General features: G+C 39.8%; 1 protein-coding gene across 2 annotated transcripts in view; it reads left to right on the forward strand.

Moving 5' to 3' along the window:
• Positions 1-25801, forward strand: part of rasa1a (RAS p21 protein activator (GTPase activating protein) 1a) — a 191986-nt gene that overhangs the window by 109574 nt on the left and 56611 nt on the right. For both annotated transcript variants that reach the window (XM_043708652.1, XM_043708645.1), the window contains exons 12-16: positions 1270-1357; positions 1794-1874; positions 3745-3902; positions 18239-18315; positions 23861-24033. In XM_043708652.1, coding sequence (XP_043564587.1) covers positions 1270-1357; positions 1794-1874; positions 3745-3902; positions 18239-18315; positions 23861-24033 — 577 coding nt within the window. The remainder of the gene's footprint in view (positions 1-1269; positions 1358-1793; positions 1875-3744; positions 3903-18238; positions 18316-23860; positions 24034-25801) is intronic.

Here is a 25801-nt window from a genome sequence, read left to right on the forward strand (position 1 = left end):
CTCAAACAGGGTTTTTGTTACTTCAGGTGGTTTCTTCCATTACGATTTTTTAAATATGTACCTATAAAAAATATAAAATACATGGAAATATTGGTTACAGGATTAGATATAGTTTATTGTTTCCAAGATGCAGAGAAACTTCTCTCTGGTAAACAGAATAAAATCTGCATTCCTATTTCAAAATAAGAAAGTTTTTAAATCATTTAGTAGTTTATAACCATCATTATTTCTAGATAAATGGCTGTGTCTGAAGTATGTATACTTTAACACCAGCAGCCATTTCTAGTGAAAATATTCTGCAATTTTTACACAATTGACCACTGTTATTTTGCCTAGTTTTTCATCACTTTTATAGCAAGGGAACTTAAAATAGTTGAAAATCAAAGTACTTTAGACAATGAAAAGGTATCGTTATGGAAATGTTCTTCGAAACATCTGTGACAGGATAAACAATAAATGCTTCAAGTTATTGGCCTTTCATTTGAACTTGGGAATCATTGATCTGATATGCTACCTTTTTCTCTCTTCATCATTGTTAACTGACCTGAGTATTTCTAGCATTTTGTGATTATGTATACTGTAATCTCTATTGATAGGACTACTTGGGACTAGTTCATTTCTACATTTTGCAGTTTTCTGGTTTATAGCATGATGTTAGAATGTCTAATCAAAATTACATAAACCATAAAAACACGCTTGTTGGTTAAAAACATTATGAAACATTTTAAAAAGTTGTACTTATCCAAATCCTCTAGGAGAAACAGTGGTGTACTGATAATGTTACTGGAATAGCAACCCAGAACCTCAGGCCAATATTCTGGAGACATGGGTTTAAATAACACCATGACAAATGGCAGAATTTGAATTCCAGAAAGCAGGAATTTGTTCAGAATCTGTTTCTGTTCTAAGTGCTAAAATTATGTTGTGAGATGCTTCAGCCTGATCAAAGATTTAAGATTTTTATTGATTTTATGATTTCCAAACTGTAGAAATAATAGTCTATTAAATGTACAATGGTTATCAGCAAAAAGAGTAGACAAACATTTTTGAATTTGAAATAACTGTCTTCATGAGGTGCTAGTCGTCTTTTAAAACTTGCTTTTTCAGCACTCACCTATGTGTCCAATAGATGAATAAATTAGAATTGAGCCAATATTTATGAAACACGCATTGATATCAAAAAGTGCAGTTTGATTAATTTAAAGTAGTTTTCAAAGATTATTTGTATTTCATGGTTTAAGTTGTTGCCTTTAATTTCTTTTTTCTTAGGCCAAACTGTTTTCAAATAGTAGTGCAGCACTTTAGCGAAGACCATTATATCTTCTACTTTGCAACGGAAACTCCAGAACAGGTTCAGGTAAAATGTCGATCACTAACCTTGAAATGTCTGTATTAACCAAATGTACAGTTATGCTAACTTCTGATAACAAAATAAACTGACAGGGATATTTGAATTGTTATAACGATCTTGCAGAGTTCTTAGCGATGAACAAGGTGATGTTCATGTTATATTTCCAAAATTAGTACATGTAAGTTCTTAAAAATATTTCATTGTTGTGTATAGACTAGACTTTTGAAATGTAGGAGCCAAATAATATAAAGATGCATTATATGCTTAGAAACAGAACTGCTTAGTGTGCAATGGTGTGGTCTTTACCTGATTTGAAAATCTTCCTTTACCTTATATATAGTTGGTTGAATAATTTGTCAAAGTTAAATAAAAGCTGATAATGAAGTTGGAAATTATTTAGTGTCATCTCGATATTCATGATAAATATTTTCTGCTTTTGTAGGACTGGATGAAGTGCTTGCATGTGTTTTGCAGTAACTTGAAAAAACCACTGCCATCAACCTCCAACAAGCGTCTTCGACAGGTAAAAGGAAGAAGGATTTTGTTCACTTTTGTTCAGGGCTTAAAAAGTGAAGTTAAAGTGGATGGGACATCGTGAGGTTGGTGTAGATTTCCTGACCTTTGGAGATGTTGGACCTGGAAAATTATATAGAAGCAATATTTGGTACATTATCCCATATCTTTCTACCTACTCCTATTTTCCCATAGTGCAATGTGTGTCCACGCTCGAAGAATTTTGTGTAGCAGTGGCAGGAAGCTAGTTGAAGTATTTAAAGAGCTAATTTCTCATAAAAGTGGCTCTTCATCTACAGTGCATAATTCACATGCAGCTTCTGGAACTGGGCAACTCAGGAGATGAATGCTACGCAGGGCATCTTGAAGCCTGAAAGTGAATTATACTCCAAACAATAAAAGAAAGATAGCAGCAAATATCACATCGGTCATTGACAGAGATTTGCTATTAGAGTATTAGCTTAATATAGGTATTGTTACTAATCATATTGGGGTTGAAGAATTTACTCCTGATTCCTGCAGCATAATGCCCTAGCATCTTCGAGCATACCAATCTGTTCTGAGCTTGGAAGTTAACCATTGAGGACGAACTGCTGCCACAGCAGGGAGACCAGGAATGGGAAAAGCTGCAGCATGCAATGCTCCCTCAAGTAGTTCGCTACAATAGAGTGATTTGCACTGGCCAGAAATAGATGATAATTAATCCTAACACATTTTTTGAGAAAAAGTCAGTTTCGTGGACCTCTTTGAATCATGTAATCGAAGTTTTGTCTTTTACTTGAATATTATTGAATTGTGCTGCTCTCCAATCGCAAATCGCCATGCAGCTGTACCATCAAAAGCTGTGACTCTTTTATCAGGCCAGACCACAGTATGCTTTTGAAAAATGAGAATCCAGAAGGAGCCATTGGATCCCCATTGCATATAATTTTGGGGGACCGTGGATTGTTCTGGCAGTCGGATGTTTTCATCTGCACAATATTTCAATCTGTTGCCCGTATCCATCAACCAGATCAAAGGGATGATCAAAGTAGACAATCCTATAAGAAGAATTTTTGATTACTACTTGGAACAAAAGGTCCGTGTATATCTTCCCATTTGTGATGTGTCACAGTGTCTGCAGCTTGCCCAAATTCAATGACTTTGTGGTGAAGTTTCTGCAGCCGCAGAAACTTGCTGGAGAGGTGATTGCCCTTGATTTCTGATTTTATGTTGTAAAGCTTGCATATTTAAATTCAGGACTACAATGGAAAAAGGCCTGTTTATAATCATGGAAGAAGTTGCTGTTTTTTTAAAAACAAATCACTGGAACTTAGTTGTTTAGACATTTGTTTTTCAAACAGTGGGCAAGGAGAGATGAGATGCTACAACAGCAGGGTTTGTGCATGCAGAATGATATTTGTTCGGCAGTAGATTGCTGATTGGTTTGTAGAATCGTGACCAGTTGTGGATGTCATCAAAAGTCATCAACTTGTTGACAATTCTTTGGCTGCTGAGTAGGTGAACACTTCAAGTGTTCTGGTAGAAAGAGGGAAAGAGAAGCCTTCAGCCTGCTGAAGTAATAGGTTCTGGGCCTCAACAGGACAACAAAAGTGCCACATTTCCAAGGAGTACAAGTTGAAAAGCTCTGACAACATTTCTCTTTGTACTTCAGCAATATTTAAGTTTTGTGCAACTAGATGACTAATTATAACATGCCTCTTGCAGGTTATTGGCACAGCATAATTGGTTATACTAGGCTGCTTAGTTTTGTCATATAAAATTATTTGTCAAAGGATGTCATTAAGGTGTACAGTATAAGTAACCCGTTGCTGCAATCTGACACTGGTGCCATGTGAAATTTCCCATCATGTAATAAAAAAAATTGTTCTCTTCCTCAGGTCAGTAGTCTGGTGTTGTATGTGGAAGAAGCCCATAAACTTCCAGGGAAGTATTTCACACACCCTTACTGTAACATCTCCCTAAACAGTGTTCAAGTAGCAAAAACTCATGCCAGGGAAGGGCAGAATCCTGTATGGACAGAAGAATTCATTTTTGAGTGAGTCCTTTCAGAATAAAATCTCTTCAGTACTCATGTTTTATGAAGTTTTACGCGTAACACACAATTATTAAGTGTCTAATTTGGTGTCTCTGAGCAATATGAAGGCTTTCAACGACAACTTTGAAGTGCACTAGCTGGAGGGATATGTAGTATCCAATTTAGCTGATTTTGATAAGAATGTTTCTCAGGATGGCCAAAGCTTCCTGCTTCTGTTGAAGTTTTACTCTGGGACCACTTGTCTCTCCCTGAAGTACTTAGACCTTATTGTTCATAGCTTGTGGAAGAATTACACAACAGTACTGCAGCGCAGCATTTGCAGTGGTCAAGCTCTGAAGTCATTGACCTCAGTGATGAATCCTGTAAAATACCCAAATCCTGTAAGATGTTTTGAATTTGCATTCGTGAAAGTCTATTAAATACTGGCATTCAAGTTTTATTTTCTGTTCCATACCAGAAATTAAATTAGCATGCAGGTGCAATTGACAGTTAAAAAGACAAATGGCATATTGTCCTTTATTACAAGGAGGTTATTTTGTTCATTCATGTGATGTGGGTGTTGCTGGCTAGGCCAGCATTTAGAGCCTATACCTAATTGCCTTTGAGCTGAGTGGCTTGCTAGACCATTTCAAAGAGCAGTTCAGAGTCACTTACAATGCTGTGCATCTGGGGTCATACGTAAGCAAGATCAGGTAAGAATGGCAGATTTCCTTCCTTAAAAGGCATAAATGAACAAAATAGATTTTACGACAATTAAGTGTTTGCATCCTCTCCAAGAGATGAGAAGAAAGAGAGGGAGAACAGAATTAGCAGGTAATACAGTAGTGAGTGATGCAAACAGAGAGGTGAGGAAACATGGATGGTATTTATTTTAATGCAAAGAGTCTTATGAGTAAGGCAAATGTGTTGAGGATCTTGATTAATGTGAGGATGTGACATCATTGTTAACACAGATGTGATTGAAAGAGATTCAGGACATGCAACTCAATATTACAGAATCTTGAATGTTTAGGTGAGATGGGGGAGTGTTAAAGAGGAGATAACGTTGCACTGTTGATGAAGGACTCAGTTGTTGGAGTAAGAGGGAAAGATATCTTGGAGAGCTCCTCAAATGATGCTTTATGGGTAGAACCTAAAACATAAAATGGACAATCACTTTGCTGAGGTGTACTCCAGACCCCCAAAATGTCAGAGAGATAGAGAAAATGAAATGTAGGCAAATTTTAGAAATATAAAATAATAAGACAATGAGAGTAGGCATTTCAACTCTCCCAAGAAAATCTGGGATAGATAAAGTGTGAAAAAGTTAGAGCGGGAAGAATTCTTCATGTGTTCAAGAGGCTTTTTTTTTAAGTGTGTGAAACCTCTTTCAAAGAGGTTGATTTAATAGTGATTGATTTAATCTTAGGGAGCAAAGCTGGCCACATATTGGATATGACAATGGGGGAGTAGTTTGGAGGTATTGACCATAATTTAGTAAGGTTTAAAATAATTGTAGGCAAGTGCAAAGATGGAAATAAAAGTTCTGAATTGGATGCAGGCCAATTTTAATAAGCTAAGACAGGATCTAGCCAGTGTGGATTAGGAGCAGCTGCTTGCAGGAAATCTCTCATCAGAGTAGTGTCACAGAGTCCTAGAGATGTACAGCATGGAAACAGACCCTTCAGTCCAACCCATCCATGCTGACCAGATATCCCAACCCAATCTAGTCCTACCTGCCAGCACCCGGCCCATATCCTTCCAAACCCTTCCTATTCATATACCTATCCAAATGCCTTTTAAATGTTGCAATTGTACCAGCCTCCACCACTTCCTCTGGCAGCTCATTCCATACACGTACCACCCTCTGTGTGAAAAAGTTGCCCCCTTAGGTCTCTTTTATATCTTTCCCCTCTCACCCTAAACCTATGCCCTCTAGTTGTGGACTCCCCAAGCCCAGGGAAAAGACATTGCCTGTTTACCCTATTCATGCCTCTCATAATTTTGTAAACCTCTAAAAGATCACCCCTCAGCCTCCGACGCTCCAGGGGAAACAGCCCCAGCCTGTTCAGCATCTCCGTTCAGTAAGAACAGAGAAGATGGTAAAAGAGGGGGAGGTGTGGCATTGTTGATCAAGGACAGTATTACAGTTGCAGGAAGGATGTTTGGGTACTCGTCAACTGAGGTAGTATGGGCTGAGGTTAGAAACAGGAAAGGAGTGGTCACCCTGTTGAGTTTTCTATACGCCTCCGAATAGTTCCAGAGATGTAGAGGAAAGGATAGCAAAGATGATTCTCGATAGGAGTGAGAGAGACAAGGTAGTTGTCATGGGGGACTTCAACTTTCCAAATATTGACTGGGAACACTATAGTACGCGTACTATAGATGGGTCAGTTTTTGTCCAGTGTGTGCAGGAGGGCTTCACAGTATGTAGACAGGCCAACAAGGAGCAAAAAGCCACATTAGATTTGGTACTGGGTAATGAGCCCGGCCAGGTGTTAGACTCGGAAAGTAGGTGAGCACTTTGGTGACAGCGATCACAACGCTGTTATGTTTACTTTAGAAAGGGATAGATGTATACCACTGGGCAAGAGTTACAGCTGGGGGCAAGGCAATTACAATGTGATTAGGCAAGATTTAGGAAGCATGGGATGGGGAAGGAAACTGCAGGGGATGGGCACATTAGAAATGTGGAGCTTATTCAAGGAAAAGCTCCTGAGTGTCCTAGATAAGTATGTACCTGTCAGGCAGGGAGGAAGCTGTAGAGCGCAGGAAGTGGAATCTTTGGTCAAGAGGAAGGAGAAGGCTTATATTAGGATGAGATGTGATGGCTCAGTTAGGGCGCTTGAGGATTACAAGGTAGCCAGGAAAGACCTAAAGAGAGAGCTCAGAAGAGCCAAGAGGAGACATGAGAAGTTGTTGGTGGATAGGATCAGGGTAAACCCAAAGGCTTTCTCTAGGTATTTAAGGAATAAAAGAATGACGAGAGTAAGATTAGGGCCAATCAAGGATAGTAGTGGGAAGTTGTGTGTGGAGTCAGAGGAGATAGGGGGAGCACTAAATGAATATTTTTCGACAGTATTCACTCTGGCGAAACAACAATATTGTTGAGGAGAATACTGAGATACAGGCGAGTAGACTAGGTGGGATTGAGGTTCACAAGGAAGAGGTATTAGAAATCCTGCAGAGTGTGAAAATAGATAAGTCCTTTGGGCCGGATGGGATTTATCCTAGGATCCTCTGGGAAGTCAGGGAGGAAATTGCCGAGCCTTTGGCATTGATCTTTAAATCGTAATTGTCTACAGAAATAGTGCCAGAAGACTGGAGGATAGCAAATGTGGTTCTCCTGTTCAAGAAGGGGAGTAGAGATAACCCTGGTAATTATAGACTAGTGAGTTTTACTTCAGTTGTTGGTAAAGTGTTGGAAAAGATTATAAGAGACAGGATTTATAATCATCTAGAAAAGAATAATTTGATTAGGGATAGTCAGCATGGTTTTGTGAAGGGTAGGTCATGCCTCTCAAATCTTACTGAGTTCTTTTGAGAAGGTGACCAAACAGGTAGATGAGAGTAAACCAGTTGATGTGGTGCATATGAATTTCAGCAAGGCGTTCGATAAGGTTCCCCACAGTAGGCTATAGTACAAAATGCGGAGGACTGGGATTGTGGGAGATATAGCAGTTTGGATCAGTAATTGGCTTACTGAAAGAAGACAGAGGATGGTGGTTGATGGGAAATGTTCATCCTGGAGTCTAGTTACTAGTGGTGTACCGCAATGGTCAGTGTTGGGTCCACTGCTGTTCGTCATTTTTATAAACGACCTGGATGAGGGCGTAGAAGGGTGGGTTAGTAAATTTGCGGATGACACTAAGGTCAGTGGAGTTGTGGATAGTGACGAAGGATGTTGTAGGTTGCAGAGAGACCTAGATAAGCTGCAGAGTTGGGCTGAGAGATGGCAAATGGAGTTTAATGCGGACAAGTGTGAGGTAATTCACTTTGGTCGGAGTAACCAGAATGCAAAGTACTGGGCTAATGGTAAGATTCTTGCTAGTTTAGATGAGCAGAGAGATCTCGGTGTCCAGGTACACAGATCCTTGAAAGTTGCCACCCAGGTTGATAGGGTTGTTAAGAAGGCATACAGTGTTTTAGCTTTTATTAATAGAGGGATCGAGTTCCAGAACCATGAGGTTATGCTGCAGCTGTACAAAACTCTGATGCGGCCGCACTTGGAGTATTGTGTACAGTTCTGGTCACTGCATTATAAGAAGGATGTGGAAGCTTTGGAAATCTTTGCAGAGAAGATTTACTAGGATGTTGCCTGGTTTGGAGGGAAGGTCTTACGAGGAAAGGCTGAAGGACTTGAGGCTGTTTTTGTTGGAGAGTAGAAGGTTGAAAAGTGACTTAATAGAGACTTATAAGATAATCAGAGGGTTAGATAGGGTGGACAGGGAGAGCCTTTTTCCAAGTATGGTGACGGCGAGTGTGAGGGGGCATAGCTTTAAATTGAGGTGTGATAAATATAGGTCAGATGTCAGAGATAATTTCTTTACTCAGCGTAGTAAGGGTATGGAATGCTTTGCCTGCAACGGTAGTAGATTCACCAACTTTAAGTACTTTTAAGTCGTCATTGGACAAGCATAGGGACGGACATGGAATAGTGTAGGTTAGATGGGCTTCAGCTTGGTATGACAGGTTGACGCAACATCGAGAGCCGAAGGGCCTGTACTGCACTGTAATGTTCAATGTTTTTTTAGATTAGATTAGATTACTTACAGTGTGGAAACAGGCCCTTCGGCCCAACAAGTCCACACCGCCCCGCCGAAGCGCAACCCACCCATACCCCTACATTTACCCCTTACCTAACACTACGGGCAATTTAGCATGGCCAATTCACCTGACCTGCACATCTTTGGACTGTGGGAGGAAACCGGAGCACCCGGAGGAAACCCACGCAGACACGGGGAGAACGTGCAAACTCCACACAGTCAGTCGCCTGAGGCGGGAATCGAACCCGGATCTCGAGCGCTGTGAGGCAGCAGTGCTAACCACTGTGCCACCGTGCCGCCCAATGTTGTATAGCTCAAGTCCTCCAACCCTGGCAACATCCTTGTAAATCTTTTCTGAAGCCTCTCAAGTTTCACAACATCTTTCCGACAGAAAGGAGACCAGAATTGCTTGCAATATTCCAACAGTGACCTAACCAATGTCCTGTACAGCTGCAACATGACCTCCCAACTCCTGTACTCAATACTCTGACCAATAAAAGAAAGCATACCAAACGCTGCCTTCACTCTTCACTATCCTATCTACCTGTGACTCCTCCACTTTCAAGGAGCTATGAACCTGCACTCCAAGATCTCTTTGATAAGCAACACTCCCTAGGACCTTGCCATTAAGTGTATTAGTCCTGCTAAGATTTGCTTTCCCAAAATGCAGCACCTCGCATTTATCTGAATTAAACTCCATCTCCCACTTCTCAGTCCATTGGCCCATCTGGTCCAGATCCTGTTATAATCTGAGGTAACCCTCTTCGCTGTCCACAACACCTCCAATTTTGGTGTCACCTGCAAACTTACTAACTGTACCTCTTATGCTCGCATCCAAATCATTTATGTAAATGGCAAAAAGTAGAGGACCCAGCACCAATCCTTGGGGCACTCCACTGGTCACAGGCCTGAAGTCTGAAATACAACCCTCCACCACTACCCTCTGTCTTCTACCTTTGAGACAGTTCTGTTTCCAATTGACTAGTTTTCCCTGTATTCCATGAGATCTAACTTTGCCAATCTCCTATGGGGAACCTTGTTGAAAGCCTTGCTGAAGTCCATATAAAGATCACATCTACTGCTCTGCCCTCATCAATCCTCTTTGTTACTACTTCAAAAAACTCAAATCAAGTTTGTGAGACATGATTTCCCACGCACAAAACCATGTTGACTATCCCGAATCAGTCCTTGCTTTTCCAAGTACATGTGCATTCTGTCCCTCAGGATTCCCTCCAACAACTTGCCCACCACTGACACCAGGCTCACTGGTCTATAGTTCCCTGGCTTGTCCTTACCACCCTTCTTAAACAGTGGCACCACGTTAGCCAACCTCCAGTCTTCCGGCACCTCACCTGTGACTATCCATGATACAAATATCTCAGCAAGAGGCCCAGCAATCACTTCTCTAGCTTCCCACAGAGTTCTCAGGTACACCTGATCAGGTCCTGGGGATATATCCACCTTTACCCGTTTCAAAACATCCAGCACTTCCTCCTTTGTAATCTGGACATTTTGCAAGATGTCACCATCTATTTCCCAATAGTCTATATCTTCCATATCCTTTTCCACAGTAAATACTGATGCAAAATACTTATCTAGTATCTTCCCCATTTTCTGCAGCTCCATGCAAAGGCCACCTTGTTGATCTTTGAGGGGCCCTATTTTCTCCCTAGTTACCCTTTTGTCCTTTAATGTTTTTGTAAAATCCCTTTGGATTCTCCTTAATTCTATTTTCCAACGCTGTCTCATGTCCTCTTTTTGCCCTCCTGATTTCCCTCTTAAGTATACTCCTACTTCCTTTATGCTCTGGAGACATTCAAAAGGTAATAATGAGAATGCAAAGGCAATATCGTCCTGTGAAGGTGAAAGGTGGGACCAACAAATGCAGAGAACCCTAGTTGTCAAGGTTGCTATAAATGTCTTAAATGACTTCTACATGAGGGGAGTGGGTGTTGTGGTGGCTGGATAGTCCAATTCTGGATCCACTTACTCTGCCACAGGTGCAGGTAGATAAAATGATCTGAATTCCACAAGCTCCTTGTGCTGCTTGCACTTGACTTCGACATGTTGTGCAAGGTGACTCTCAAATTGGTTGGAGCCTTCACACAGGCTTCTTCAGTTTGTGCGTTTTCAGGCAAGTGATTTCCCCCATGTCATTGGAGATGTTGCATTTGTTTCGGGAAGCTTTCGAGGTGTCCTTGTAGCATTTCCTCTGCCCTCCTAGTGATTGTTTATTATGGCAGAGCTCAGAGTAGAGCACTTATTTTGGGAATATTGTGTTGGGCATATCGACAGTGGCCTACCCATCGCAGCTGGTCATGGATGATTAGTGTCTTGATGTTGGGGATATTGGCCTGAGAGAGTACACTTACACTGGTATGCTACCCTGCCAGTTGCTTTGAGGATAAGCTAAGTTAGTTCAGTTCGCTGAATGGCTGGTTTGTGATGCAGACTAATGCCAACAACATGGGTTCAATTCCTGCATTGGCTGAAGTTACCAACCTTGTCCGCACCTGAGGCATTGTGATCTTCAGGTTAAACACATCAGTCATCTTTTTGCAATGACCGAGTAGCTCTTTGGTCTTCTGGGAGTGTGGTGATTTTGCCAAGGAATGTGCAGGATTCAATAAGGGAAATCTAGTTTATGGTATTAATTAAAGGCTCAAAGCAGTCGTGCCATAAAAGAGCATAAAAAGTGCAGAGTGTTACTTATCAAAGAAATTAGGAGAGCGAAAAGGGGAGCTGAAAAACATTAAGGAAAATCCAAATTTTCGAAGTATATTAAGGGCAGGAGAAGAATAGGGTCCATCAGAATCAAAATTGAAGACATGGTACCATTAGCTACTGTGTTAAATTATTACTTTGTACCTGTCCTCAATGTCAGTGCAGAAATCAGGGAGGAGATATTTTGTGATATTTTGAATGAATTAGTATTGAGATAGCATGTAGTAGGAAATGTAAATGGGAGATCCTGTTTAACAAATTTGATTGAATTTTTTTGATGAGGTGACTTGGAGTGTTGTGCAGTTGATGTAGACTTCTTGGAATTCAGTTAAGCTTTTGACAAAGCAGGCTGGTTAAGAAGCTAAGAGCTTATGGGATTCAGGAAAAATTAGTAAATTGGATCCAAAATGGGCTTAGTGGCAAGAAGCAAAGGATGATGGTGGAAAGTGACTGGAAGCCCGTTGCCAGTGGCATACCATAGGATTCAGTGCTAGGCCCATTGCTGTTTGTTGTGTTGACATGAATTTTAGGATATATGATCATTAGCGTCACAAATTACACAAAAATTGATGGTGTGGTAAGTAGCAAGGAGGAAAGCCTTAGACGACAGGATGCTATACAGGACAACTTTGGTTATCCGAACATCAATTATCCGAATTTCGGATTACCCAAACAAGGTCTCAAGGGTCCCGATGCTTGGGTAAACTGTTAGCCGAACATTCGATTATCTGAACAAAATACTCCCTACCCATGTCGTTCGGATAATTGAGGTTGACCTTTAAATGGGCTGAACAGTGACAGAATTTAATTCTGAAAAGTGTGAAGTGAATGCATTTTGGGAGGACTAAGAAGACAAAAGAGTACACATTGAATGATAAGAGCCTAGGAAGTACAGAGGATCTGAGAAAACATGGTGTGCACATCCATAGATTTTTGAAGGCTGTCGGGCAGGCAGATTAACAAGACACATGGGATACTTGCTTTTATTGGTCAAGGCGTTGATTGATTATGACAGCAAGTACACAATCGAGCTGTCTATAACATTAATTCGGTTGCAGCTGGTATTCTGTGTTGCGGTTCTAGTTGCTGCACTATGGGAAGGATGTGATTGCACTAGAGAGTGCAGAAGTGACTCACCAGGATGTTGTCTGGTCTGGAGCAATTCAGCTATGAAGAGAGACTGGACATGCTGTGGTTCTTTTCCTTGGATCAGAGATGGCTGAGGGGAGACCTGATTTGAGGTGTACAGAGTTCTAAGCTGTATAGACAAGGTAGGTAGGGAAACGTTTTTCCAATAATCAGGACAATTTTGAGGTAAGGAGTTAGCAGTTTAAAGGGGATTTGAGGACATCTTCAAATCAAAATTGTCAATGATTATAGTATGTTAATAGAAGGCATGTTAATAAAAAAATTGATTAAGTCCTTTGATACATGCAAACTCCCAAATAATTTGGAAATGCAGTGATATTAAATAATGTTCAATAAATTAGTGTATCAACAACACTAACATGATAAACACAGCATTGAAAGAGGCTTAATTGATAAACTCATTGAACTTGGGATAAAATTGAGTGGATTGCACCAGTCATATGTGAAGTTGGGAAGAGATGGAAGAGACACGAAAATAAATAAAAAATTATTAGAAAAAGAATCTTGTCAGAAAATTAGTTGAAGGCTTATGTGATTCCTGTATATAAAAATGGTGATAGAAGAAGTACAATAGCTGTCAACCAGTAAATTTAATAACATAGATGATGATAGAATACTTAATCAAAGATGCAATAGAAGATGTTCTAGAGGCTGAAAATAAAATAAAGCATAGTAAGTATAAATTCCAGAAGAGAAGACCATTGAGTTATTTGATATAATTAAAAATCAGTAAGTAATGTAAATATAGTAAATTTATATTTCCAAAAGAAAAAACTTTTGAAAAGGTAATATATTGTACTAATGGCTAAAGTCATCATGGGGCAAGCATCAACAATTAGTAAGTTGGCTGTAAAAGAGAAAATAAAGTAGGAGTTGAAAGGATTACTTAAATTGGTGAATGGTGTTCCACAAGATCTGTTGGGATATCTGTTCTCTAAATTTTCATTGTATTGGTGGACAACAGAATATTCCCAATCCTGCAGCTTACAGGTTTAAAAATGGACAGTATACTTTTTAAAAGTCACAAAATGCTTTACGCTGGATATTTCTTCTGATAAACTAACTGAATTGTCAGGCATCTGTATATTTATCGATACATTCTAGGGTGTTGCTTAGATACAAGAGTGTGCAACTTGGAGTGTGAATTGCCCCTGCTCATTGTTTTTTTATCATTGTTTTGGACTTGGAAATCAGAAGCGTAGTTTCAAAATTGACAATGTCAAATGCAGTTGTAATTCAGACAAAGGTGGGGTCTGACAAATTACAGGAAAGCTTTAAATTAATTTGCAAAGTGAGTGTGTAATTAGTTCATGAATCTCAGTGAGGTAGACTTGGGACCTGCTTCTTTGCCTTTCTGTTAAGACAATGGCAAATCTTCACTGCCAACGAATCAGTTCATGATGCAGCATCAGCGCACAATGGACCAAGGACCTGCCTTAAGCGCACACAAAGTAATATGAGCAAATATGAGGTGATCCATTTTGATAGAAAGCATAAGAAAGCTACGTGCTCCTTGGAAAATAATTATTCATTTGGGTAAAGGAGCAAGGGGACCGGAGAGTACAAGCTTACAAATCCCCAAAACTTAAAATAAAATGATAATTATAACACCCTTAATGCATCATTTTTTTTAAAAAAATCCCTGAGAGAATTAAAATGTAGAGAAGTTCTGTTATACCTGTGACGAATCTTCATTAGATCACACTTGGAGTATTGTGAACAGTTCCAATGTTTATAGAAAGAAATTAGAAGCACTGGAGAAAGAACTAAAAATACTAATGGCAGCAGAACTGAGTTAATAACTATCAGGAAAGATTGAACAGGTGGAGCTTTATTTCTTTAGAAAGAAGACTACTGGGAGGAAGGCAATAAAAGTGCTTGATAGTGTAGAAGTATACCTGTTCCTGTTCATTGGTTAGATCTGAACAAGGGCCATAAATATATAGTATTAATTAACAGTGACATAAGAGTGGGTTTCCTCCGGGTGCTCCGGTTTCCTCCCACAGTCCAAAGATGTGCAGGTAAGGTGAATTGGCCATGCTAAATTGCCCGTAGTGTTAGGTAAGGGGTAAATGTAGGGGTATGGGTGGGTTGCGCTTCGGCGGGTCGGTGTGGACTTGTTGGGCCGAAGGGCCTGTTTCCACACTGTAATGTAATCTAAAAAAAAAGACTTCGGAGCAGGAGTCCAGTTCTGATCTGTCTATGGTCTTAATTCCACTTTTCAGTTTGTTCCCCATATTAAATGTCAACCTATTTTGACCTTCACTAAATTTGGTGCTTCAGTTCCACTTCCTCTGGCAGAGTGCGCCACATTCTAACCACCCTTTGAGAGAAAAGAAGTTTCTCATCACCTCCATCTCAAAAGATAGATGTCTTATTATGAATCTGTGTCTCCAACTTGTACTGTCGACACAAGAAGAAACATCCTCCTAGTATCTGCTCGTCTCTTATGTTTTAATAAGATCAACCTCTCATTTCTTGAAATGAAAATGAGTGAAGGTCCCACATGTTCAATTTTCTTCATAAGCCCTACGTCCCAAAAGTGAGTTGAGTGAACCATCTCTGACTGTTTCGACTGGAATTACATCCTTCAGGTTGATAGGGTTGTTAAGAAGGCATACAGTGTTTTAGCTTTTATTAATAGAAGGATTGAATTCCGGAGCCATGAGGTTATGCTGCAGCTGTACAAAACTCTTGTGCGGCCGCACTTGGACTATTTTGTACAGTTCTGGTCACTGCATTATAAGAAGAATGTGGAAGCTTTGGAAAGGGTGCAGAGGAGATTTACTAGGATGTTGCCTGGTATGGAGGGAAGGTCTTACGAGGAAAGGCTGAAGGACTTGAGGCTGTTTTTGTTGGAGAGTAGAAGGTTGAAAAGTGACTTAATAGAGACTTATAAGATAATCAGAGGATTAGATAGGGTGGACAGGGAGAGCCTCTTTCCAAGTATGGTGACGGCGAGTGTGAGGGGGCATAGCTTTAAATTGAGGTGTGATAGATATAGGACAGATGTCAGGGATAGTTTCTTTGCTCAAAGAGTAGTAAGGATATGGAATGCTTTGCCTGCAACGGTAGTAGATTCACCAACTTTAAGTACTTTTAAGTCGTCACTGGACAAGCATAGGGACGGACATGGAATAGTGTAGGTTAGATGGGCTTCAGATTGGTATGACAGGTCGGCGCAACATCGAGGGCCAAAGGGCCTGTACTATGCTGTAATGTTCAATGTAATATGTGGTTTCTGTTTCACAGCTGCAATAAAACTTCCTTATTTTTGTAATCCAATCCCCTTGCAATAAACAACAACATTCCTTTTGCCTTCCTAATTACTTGCTGTATTAATCTTTTCAGATTCATGTACCAGAGCACCCTGACTAATACACCCTGACTAAGTGACTTCTGTACTCACTTTTCTATTCTTCCTGCCAAAGTGGAGAACTTCACAGTTTCCCATGTTACACTCTGTGTACCAACTTTTTGCCTACTCACATAACTTGCAGACTCTTTTATCTCCTCATGACAATTCACTTTCCCATGTAACGTGGAGTCGTCAGCAAATTTAACAACTATATAAAGGGTTGCTTACAGTCATACAGCACGGAAACAAATCCTTCGGACCTTCTCGTCTATGCAGATCAGGTTTCCCAAACTAAACTAGTCCCACTTGCCTGCATTTGGCCCGTATCCCTCTAAACATTTTCTTGTTCATAATCTCCAGCCAAATGTCATTTAAATGTAACTGTATCTGCATCCACCGCTTCCTCTGCCGGTTAATTCCACATACTAACCACACTCTGTGTAGAAAAAGTATCCCCTCAGGACTCTTCTCTCACCTTAAAAATATGCCTTGTAATCTTAAACTCCCCCACCCTAGGGAAAAGACCTGTTGCCATTCACCTTATCAATGCCCTTCCATGATTTTAAAGACCTCCCTATGGTCACCCCTCAACCTCCTGTACTGCAGTGAAAAAAGGTCCCAGCTTCTCATTCTAACTCAGATACCCTGGTCCTGGCAACATCCTACTGAATCTTTTCTGAACCCTCTCCAATTTACTAATAATCTTCATATAACAGTGTGACCAGAATTGGTAGATAATACTCCCAACAGTGGCCTTACCAGCATCCTGGCCTTACCAGCATCAACATGACATCCCAACTCCTTTACTCAGTGGTCTGAGCAATGAACACCAGTGTGCTAAATGCTTTCTTAGCCACCTGTCTACCTGTGACACAAATTTCTAAGAACTATGTACCTGAGTCCCCAGTGTCTCTGTTTGACAACACTACTTAGGGCCCTACCATTAACTGTATAAGTCCTGCCCTTGTTTGTTTTGCCAAAATACAAACTTTGCATTTATCCAAATTAAACTCCATCAGCCTATTGGCCCAATTGATCATGATCTCTTTGTTATCTTAGATAATTTTGTTCACTTTCAAATATACCACCACTTCTGGTGTCCTTAACAAACTTACTAACATGCCTCCTAAATTCTCAACCAAATAAATATCTAAATGTCAAAGTCATTGATATATCTTATAAATAGTTGTGACATTAGAGCTGTGCCACACAGATTTGCTCTTATTATAACCTGCCAAATCAAACAATTTTTGTCTTTGTTGTGGAGAAAGCCTTTTGAAAATCCAAGTATGCCACATCTATGTCTTCCCCTTCATCCACTTTGCTTAGCGCTTCCTCAGGATATCCAATTAATTAAACACCGCCCCCACACCTTACAGAAAGCTATGTTGACTCTGCCAGATCACATTATGATTTTCTAAGTATTATAAGATCATAAGACATAGGAGTGGAAGTAAGGCTATTCGACCCATTGAGTCCACTCTGCTATTCAATCATGGCTGATGGTCATTTCAACGCCACTTGACCTCCTTAATGGATTCTAGATATTAGGACTAACTGCCTAATAATTTTGTGCATTGTCTCTCCCTGTATTGAAGAAATATGTTGCATTAGCTATTTTCTAATCCATTAGAACCCTTTCAGAATCTAAGGAATATTGGAAGATTATCTCTACTTTTAAGACAGTAAGATGCAAGCCATCTGGTCCTGGGATTTAACAAACTTCAGCACCAATTGTTTTCCCAATGCATTTCCCATGTGATGGTGATAGTTTAATGTTGCTCTGCTCTTTGTTTCTTGATTTTCAAGTATCTTTGTGAAATGTTTAAGTCATTTAAACTGACATAAAATGCTCATTCAACAACAACTCTCTCTCCCATCTTTCTATCATCAATTCACCATTCACACTCCCAAAGTTCCTGAATTTGTCTCCTATTGTACTTATCATTTTGTGGTAACATCATGATCCTTACTATGGGACCTACTCGCCCCTTTGTTTCCTTTATAAAAGTTTTCAGTATCAAAAGCAGCACTCTAATTCTTAATTGAATAATTAAGCTAACAGCCTGCTGAATGTGTATTTTTTTTTAATGTTGTAGCACAGAGAGTGAAAATGATGACCGGTTTCTATGGTTTACTTGAAATTATTCATCTCTGATTAATAGAGGAGTATTTTTATCTTAGATAAGATGTACAAAAGTGCACATTTATTATGTCATATTGATGAGATTTTTGTACTTTTTTCAATGTTTGTTATCTGCTGATGCGTCATCCTTTTTTGTTTGTGGCCTATACAAGGGCATGTAATTTACAAGTTTCTTAGATTGCAGCGTTCTCAAATTATTCCTTCATTTCCCCAGTGATGTCTCGTCTGATATAAACAGATTTGAGATAAGTCTCAGTAACAAAACAAAGAAGAGCAAGGATCCTGATATCTGTAAGTATGTTTGATTTTGCGTAAAAGTATTTTACTCTCCACCCAAAAGTTAGTCCTAGGATGATGAGCTTTTTGGATATATATAATTTTTTTGTTTTGTCTCAGGATAATGTTTGCTGCCAATGTTCAACAGTCCTATAATTTGAAAGGGACTTGGAAATAGGTTAAGATCCAGGTGCAACTTTAATAAAACAGTGGTGGTTTTGCAAATTATTTTTAATTTCTAAATAATTTAGACTGTAGAATATGACCAATGTTCATGAAGCAAATGCAGGGGAAAATGTGCAGTTAAAGGAGCAGGGTTATAATGAAGCAAAAGAATTATGTATGTATACTGGTGCAAACATAAGATATGGGCAGCAGTGCTTTGGAAAAGTTTGCATGTGCTTTATTAAGCTAGGGAGTAGCAGAGTTTTGTAGTGCAAAATTTGCATTCACAACACTTGTTTGATAATGCCTTTGAAGATTTCACATAACGTCCATGGCATGTAGGTATGCTTCTGATGTGAGTTGCAACAGATGATGTTGTCAGCATGCTTGAAGAAGCAAAGCAAACACACATGGGAAATATTCCTTGCAGCCAAATCATGACAACAGTCTACATCAATGCTGATTGGATGCCTATGTTGTCATTTTGAGGTCCAGAGCACCTATTAATAACCTTTTTTAATGTAGTCATGATTGAATGCACATTCAGCAGGACGGATGCTCCCCTAAACACCCCCACCTCCCACCAGAATCACCACACCTCCCATCGCCAGTCGCCACAAGTGCTATTTAAAGGAATTACCAATCGCTATATGTTAATGCCTTGATGATGCATACTGGCTGTTGCAACAATTTTACATAACTTGTTGCTTTCTAAAATTCTTCAAAGTTGCCTAAGCCTGCAAAAATTGGGGTTTGAGTATGGTAGGTGCTGAAAGATATTGCTGTGGTTTTAAGAATTTTGACAAAATCAAGTATTCACAAAAATGTATAGACTCCTTGGAAGAGTGCCATTTCCCTTGGATCCATGTCAAATAATTACACTTCTGCCCAGATGGAAGGTGAATATGTTTCATGTTGTCATAGGAAAGAAAGCAAAATTAAGTTACAAGTTTTCCTTCAACTAACTGAGTATCGTAGACAACTGAAGTTCTGTGTGGTGAGCAGATTGAAAAGACAGGTTTGTGAGCTGAAGACTGATATAACTGCTGGTCCAGCCAGTGAGGCCCATTTTCCACAAATGGATTACAAAGGACACATTAGGCTACTTAGTAAGCTAAGAGACCATTGTGGTTACATTAGCATTACAAGAGGATGGACGAAATAATAGAAAACAGAAAACTGGGATAAGTGGTGCATTTTCAGCATAGCAACCGTATAAAAATTAACTAGTGGAATGCCACAGGAATAAATGCTGGAGCCACAATTATTTGCGGTATATATTAGTGACTTGAATGAGGGTATTGAATGTGCTATAGCCACATTTATGGATGATGGAAGAAATAAATGTGAGGACAAATGTTGAGAATGATACAAAGCATCCTTAAGAGGGGTATAGACAGGTTAATCCAGTGAACAAAAACTTGACAAATGCAATGTTATGTGAATGAATGAGACATTGTGCATCTTGGTAGGCTGAATATTATTTAAATTAATGAAGACAGGCAAAAGCTACAAAACAGAAGTATTTGGGAGTCCTCATCCATGAATCACAGAAAGCTAGCATCCAGGTTCAGAAGGTAATAGAGAATGCCAATTGGATTTTTTTTTATTTCAAAGGGAATGGAACGTAAAATTAGGAATATTTTGTTGAAACTATACAAGGCACTAGTCTGATCATAGCTGGAATACTGTGAACAGTTTTGGGTCCCTTATCAAAGGAAAGTTGCATTGGCATTGGACATAATCCAGAGAAGTTCACAAGGCTGATAGCAGCTACAGAGGGACATTTTTGGGCCTATACTCATTGAAATATAGAATAATCAAAAGTGATCTTATTGAAATATACACGGTTCTTAGGGTAGATGCAGAAAGGTTGTTTCCTCTTATGGGCGGGTCTGGAACCTGAGGGCATAATCTCAAAAGGAGTTATGTATTTAAGACAAAGATGAGTAGTGGATCTGTGGAGTTCTTTATCACGGGGCTGTTTTGGCTGAGTCATCCTCACTGAATGGAGTCCTGAATGGCCTTCTGTTCCAACATCTTACTGCCTTAATAAAAGTTTCAAAAAGTGAAATCTTGACGAGGATCCAGCAAATAACTGAAAGTTCAGGTTTCTTTGAACATTAAGTTTCTATGGCAATTAAACTACGATGCAAAAATAAAAACCAACAGAAAAAAATAATTCAAACAAAATTATGAAATCCGAAACATACTTTTTTTTTTAACCCCACAATCCTTGTATAACCATACATTTGTGCATTCTGTACCTATTTGTATTTTGCCTGTTGGCTTGCTCCCAAGTGGCTGAACCATTCCTGGTCGAAGGCAACTGACTTTGAGGGTGACTGCAGATGGCTTTGTTGGATGGCATCAAATAATTGTGTGCTTAGAATGCTCATAGAAACAGAAAATAAGAGTAGTAGATCATGCAGCCTACCATTCAGTATGATCGTGGCTGACCGTCCAGCTCTGTACTTTGTTCCTGCTTTCCATTAATCATTTTAGCTCTGTAGCTATATCTAACTCCTTCTTGAAAGTATTCAGTGTTTTGACTTCAACTGCTTTCTACGGCAGGGAATTCCACCCACAGGCTCATCATTCTCTGGGTGAAAAACTTTCTTCTCGTCTCAGTTCTAAATGACTTCCCTATATCCTTTGACTGTGATATCATCAAGAACATTCTGGTCTGCTTTGGGCAATACTGTTCTGCATTTGGAATAATATTCTACGCTGGCTGGCTGATGGGCAATGGCAGAGTCACCAGTGGAGTTAGTGATCAGCAGGTGAATACTGTCATCTGGAAAGAGGGCAGCAAACGTCTCTGGATTCTTCTCTGGAGCAGGACCTCAGCAATTATAATAATCTTTTGACGGACGTTTGCTGGACTGTCATAACTCGAAGGACTTGATTTTTGAAAACTGATATCCTTAGCCATAATTTTTGCAATCTAATTTCCGTAAGCAGAGCTTCCACTGCATCCCTTAGATATTCGATAACCTCCGCTTATGCTGCAATTGAACTGAGACATTGGTCATCAGACAATGTACTATGGTTATTTCCACACATCACTAGTGAAATTAAAATCAGTAAATGCTAGATCTTAGATCAACGATGTGACTCTGGGTACCCACATGGCCTCCAGTTATGACTGGCTGTTTGTGGGGTTCATGGAACATTCCTTGTTCCAGTCCTACTCCAGTACCTTCCCACATCTCCTCCTGCAATGCATCAAATGACGTACTTTGTGCTGTTTCCCCATCTCACCTGGGATTGGAAAAATGTTAATTTTGCTTCCAGTTTTTCTCCCTGCTCTTACCTTCACGTGGTCCACTTCTGACTTCTCCCTTCCTTAACATCTTTCCATTTTTGGGGATTGACTAGCCATTGGTATCCATAACAAACCCACCAACTCTCACAGTTACCTTTACTATGCATCCTTGCTCCCCGCTTGTTGTAACTACTCCCAGTTTCTCCATCTCCATCACTTTTGTGTAGATGGTGCCACCTTCTGTGGGGATGCCTCAGAAATGTGACCTTCTTTTGCAGCTGAGGACTGGACACCACCATGGTTGACCGGTCCCCTGGCCATGTCCAACCCACTTCCCACACTTCGCCCGAACTCCTCCTTTTCCCTCTCACAAAAAAGATAGAGTCCCCAGTCCTCATTTTCGACCCCACCAGCCTCGACATCCAAAGGATCATAAGCCACTCGACATCCAAAGATCACCACCTCCAGTGGGATGCCCCTGCCAATCACCTATCCTCTGTCAGTATTCCACGGAGATCATTCCTCTGGGACACACTGTCTTCACTCCCAACGCCCTCATGGTATTTTCCCATGCCATTGCAGAAGGTGCAATGCTTGGTCATTTATCTCCTCACTATCCAAGGCCCCAGACTTACCTAACATAAGAAGCAGTGATTTCCATGCACTTCACTCAATCTAGTCTAATGTCCTCACAAGTCACAATGTGGTCATCTCTACATTGGTATGATAATACACAGAGTAGGTGACTACTTTGCAGAACACCTTCGTCCTATCTGTGAAAGAAATGAGTCCAAGGTTCTAGTTGTTTGCCACTTGAACATGCCACTTACCAACATTTCTGTCTCAGGCCTGCTGTAGTACTCCAGCTAGACCCAGCATAAGATGGAAGAGCAGCACCTCATCACCTTGAGGACATTATCGCTTTCAGTTTAATTTTGAGTTTAATCATTTTAGAGCATGAGCAAGTTCTTCGTTGTCTATTACCCACTGGATTCCTCAGATCCTATCATGACATTGGTTGCTTTCAGTACAACCAACCCATTTTCACTCGCTCACAGTCCCTGTTATTACCTATGTAGCTTCTTAACCTATCTACCTTACTATCTCCATTCTGTCTCCAGTACATGCCCCCACAAAGAAAGGAAAAACCCTCCATCGCCAGCATAAAATACCATCTTTTCCTAGCTGCTATCCATTCTGAAGAAGGATCACTGGACTTGAAACATTAGCTCTGTTTTCTGTCCATGGATGCTACCAAATCTTTACTGAGTTTCACTGGAAATTACTCTTATTTCAGATCTTCAGCATTTGCAGTTCTTTATTTTCTTTTCAGTCATAAAACGACTGAACTGGCCTAAGAGTGATCGGGCCACCAAAGTCTTCCCTGTCCCATCTCCATCCGCTAACTGGAATTTTACTCATGGCATGGCAGGGCGGGGCACGGCAGCCCCAAGCATAGAGCCTACCAGAAGAAATTTGGAAGACTGGAAGGCTATCAGTTAGTGTTGTGCTTCCTTTCCACACATACTCTGGCACTAGTTCTCCCACCCCTGTCCTGAACTACCTGGTATCACTTCCCCCACTGCCCCCCCCCCCCGTTTCCCACTTAATTGCTTGCTGGTTCTGTGAATTCTATTCAAATTCTATAATTTGTCTCTTCCTTTATGGTCATTATGTTCACTTATTTTAATTTTTCTTTCTCTCAATTGAACTTGTGCTGTCATTTGCGAATGTGATTCCCATGTTTTGCATCCTCTCTAGCACTGACCTCTGCCCATGGTTACTTAATGATTCTGTAATTCTGACTTCACAAAAGTGCATTCTTTTCCACACCAAAATCTTTAATCTTTTGTTATTTTCTCCCCACAACTGAAATGTATCAAGAGTTTCAACAGCAGCCTAAGGCTGTATGGTACTCTGGTGATGGCTGAATATATAGTTTGGATTGCATTTTATGGTCGCAGTTAAAAGGGGACAAAATTGAATGCCAGACTGCTCAGTTTATGATGTTTAGCAATCAAGATGATTCATCCTTATGTTAAACTGGAGAAAAGTATGGGATATTCAGAATTTGATATATTTGAATATTAAAATTTAATTTGATTAACAAAAACTTTTGTTTTTCAGTATTCATGCGCTGCCTGTTGAGTAAGTTACAGAAAGGGCAACTGATTGATGAGTGGTTTCCTCTCAGTTCACATTTTCCACTAAAAGGCATTGAACCAGGCTCTGTACGGGTAAGAGCACGGTATTCATTGGAAAAAATCATGCCAGAAGAGGAATACAGTGAATTCAAAGAGGTATTTTTGTTTTATGTGTTTGTTTTCGGTACTTTGTGTATTCATAGTCTTGTGTGTAAATTTCATTAAGCATTATCTATCAAATATTAACTAAAATGTGTATGATGCCAATCCTTTTTTTTTAAAAAAACAAGAGAAAATCAATCACACTGTTTACAATTTGTGGAAAACTCTGATTTTGAATTGGTTTCCTCTTCTGGTCTCTTCCATCATATTAAACACTAATGTCAGTTGCAATAACAGTAAAATCACATCTTGTTTTGAACAATCTCACTATGCAATCCAACAGAACTATCCTGTCAAGTCATAATAATATAAAAGCATCTGTATTTTGAATTCATGATAAGAATTCATGTTATGCTTCAAAATTCACAATCTGATTTAATGAATTTCATGTATTGTTACATCTAGTTGGATAAATAAGTAGGAGACAGTAGATCTGATTTCCAAAAGTCATTCATTAATTTGCATACAAAAGCGTAATATGTAAGGTAAGAGCTTCTGGTATTGGAGAAGATGGATTAAAATGGATAGAGCATTTATAGGCTGATAGGAAATGAAGATTTAGAATAGGTATTTTCAAGATTGCAGGCTATGATTGTTAGTAATGCAAGGATCCGTGCTGAGACCTCAGCCTATTGACAATTTATTGTTTGACTTCTTCTAAATATACTGATGATTTTAAAAAAATAGCTGTGAGTCAAACACAGGCTGCAAAGAGGTATGGACAAATTGAGTGAGCAACAGGTGGCAGCTGAAATGTGATACTGAAAACTGTAAAGTTACGAACTTTGGTATTAAAAGCAGAAAAACAGAGTATATTTTAAAAGATGCAATATTTCTAAATCTTAATAGCACTGTAGACAAGATAGAGCACATTATAATCCTACTTGCCTGCACCTGGTCCTTTAACTTTACAGGTTAACAGCACTAGAGGTACAGATTAAGTTGAAAATTTCTTCCTTGACAATGGGGAAGTGAATGATTGAGTGATAAGTTTAGATGGTCCATTTAAATATTTTTAGATTACTTACAGTGTGGAAACAGGCCCTTCGGCCCAATAAGTCCACACCGACCCTCCGAAGAGCAACCCACCCAGACCCACTCCCCTACATTTACCCCTTCACCTAATATTACGGGTAATTTAGCATGGCCAATTCACCTAACCTGCACATTTTTGGACTGTGGGAGAAAACCGGTGCACCCAGAGGAAACCCACGCAGACACTGGGAGAATGTGCAAACTCCACACAGACAGTTGCCTGAGGCGGGAATTGAACCCGGGTCTCTGGCGCTGTGAGGGAGCAGTGCTAACCACTGTGTCACCATGCCACCCACTTGTCACTAACTTCATTACTACAGATTTATATGTTCATATAAATAGTGATCAAACAATTTGTTGCAGACCATCAAGGTGAAAGTGCGAATGGCTGTCATCTATTTTGTTCAGTTGAAACAGTCACAGTGCATGTTTCTCTCTGCAAAGAACAGGGCACCTATTAATGTATGAAGCTTCCAACAAATGCAAGTGTGCTACACTGAGTCCAACTGACAGTCCTAAATTGATTGTCAGCATAATTTCTTCTACATTTAGGATTGTCCAGAAAACGTCCTCATTTGCAACATATTTGTTCATTATTAGATGTGATTCTGCGATTGGACAAAATTTGTCTTTACTGTCAACCTGCATTTATAGGTGTATTTTCTGTGGCAATGCCTCAACCAATCAGAGTCCACTTTCCAATCAATCAGCACAGTCCTCTCATGTC

The sequence above is a fragment of the Chiloscyllium plagiosum genome, chromosome 2 (genome assembly GCF_004010195.1).
Source record: "Chiloscyllium plagiosum isolate BGI_BamShark_2017 chromosome 2, ASM401019v2, whole genome shotgun sequence".
NCBI classification, from domain to species: Eukaryota; Metazoa; Chordata; class Chondrichthyes; order Orectolobiformes; family Hemiscylliidae; genus Chiloscyllium; species Chiloscyllium plagiosum.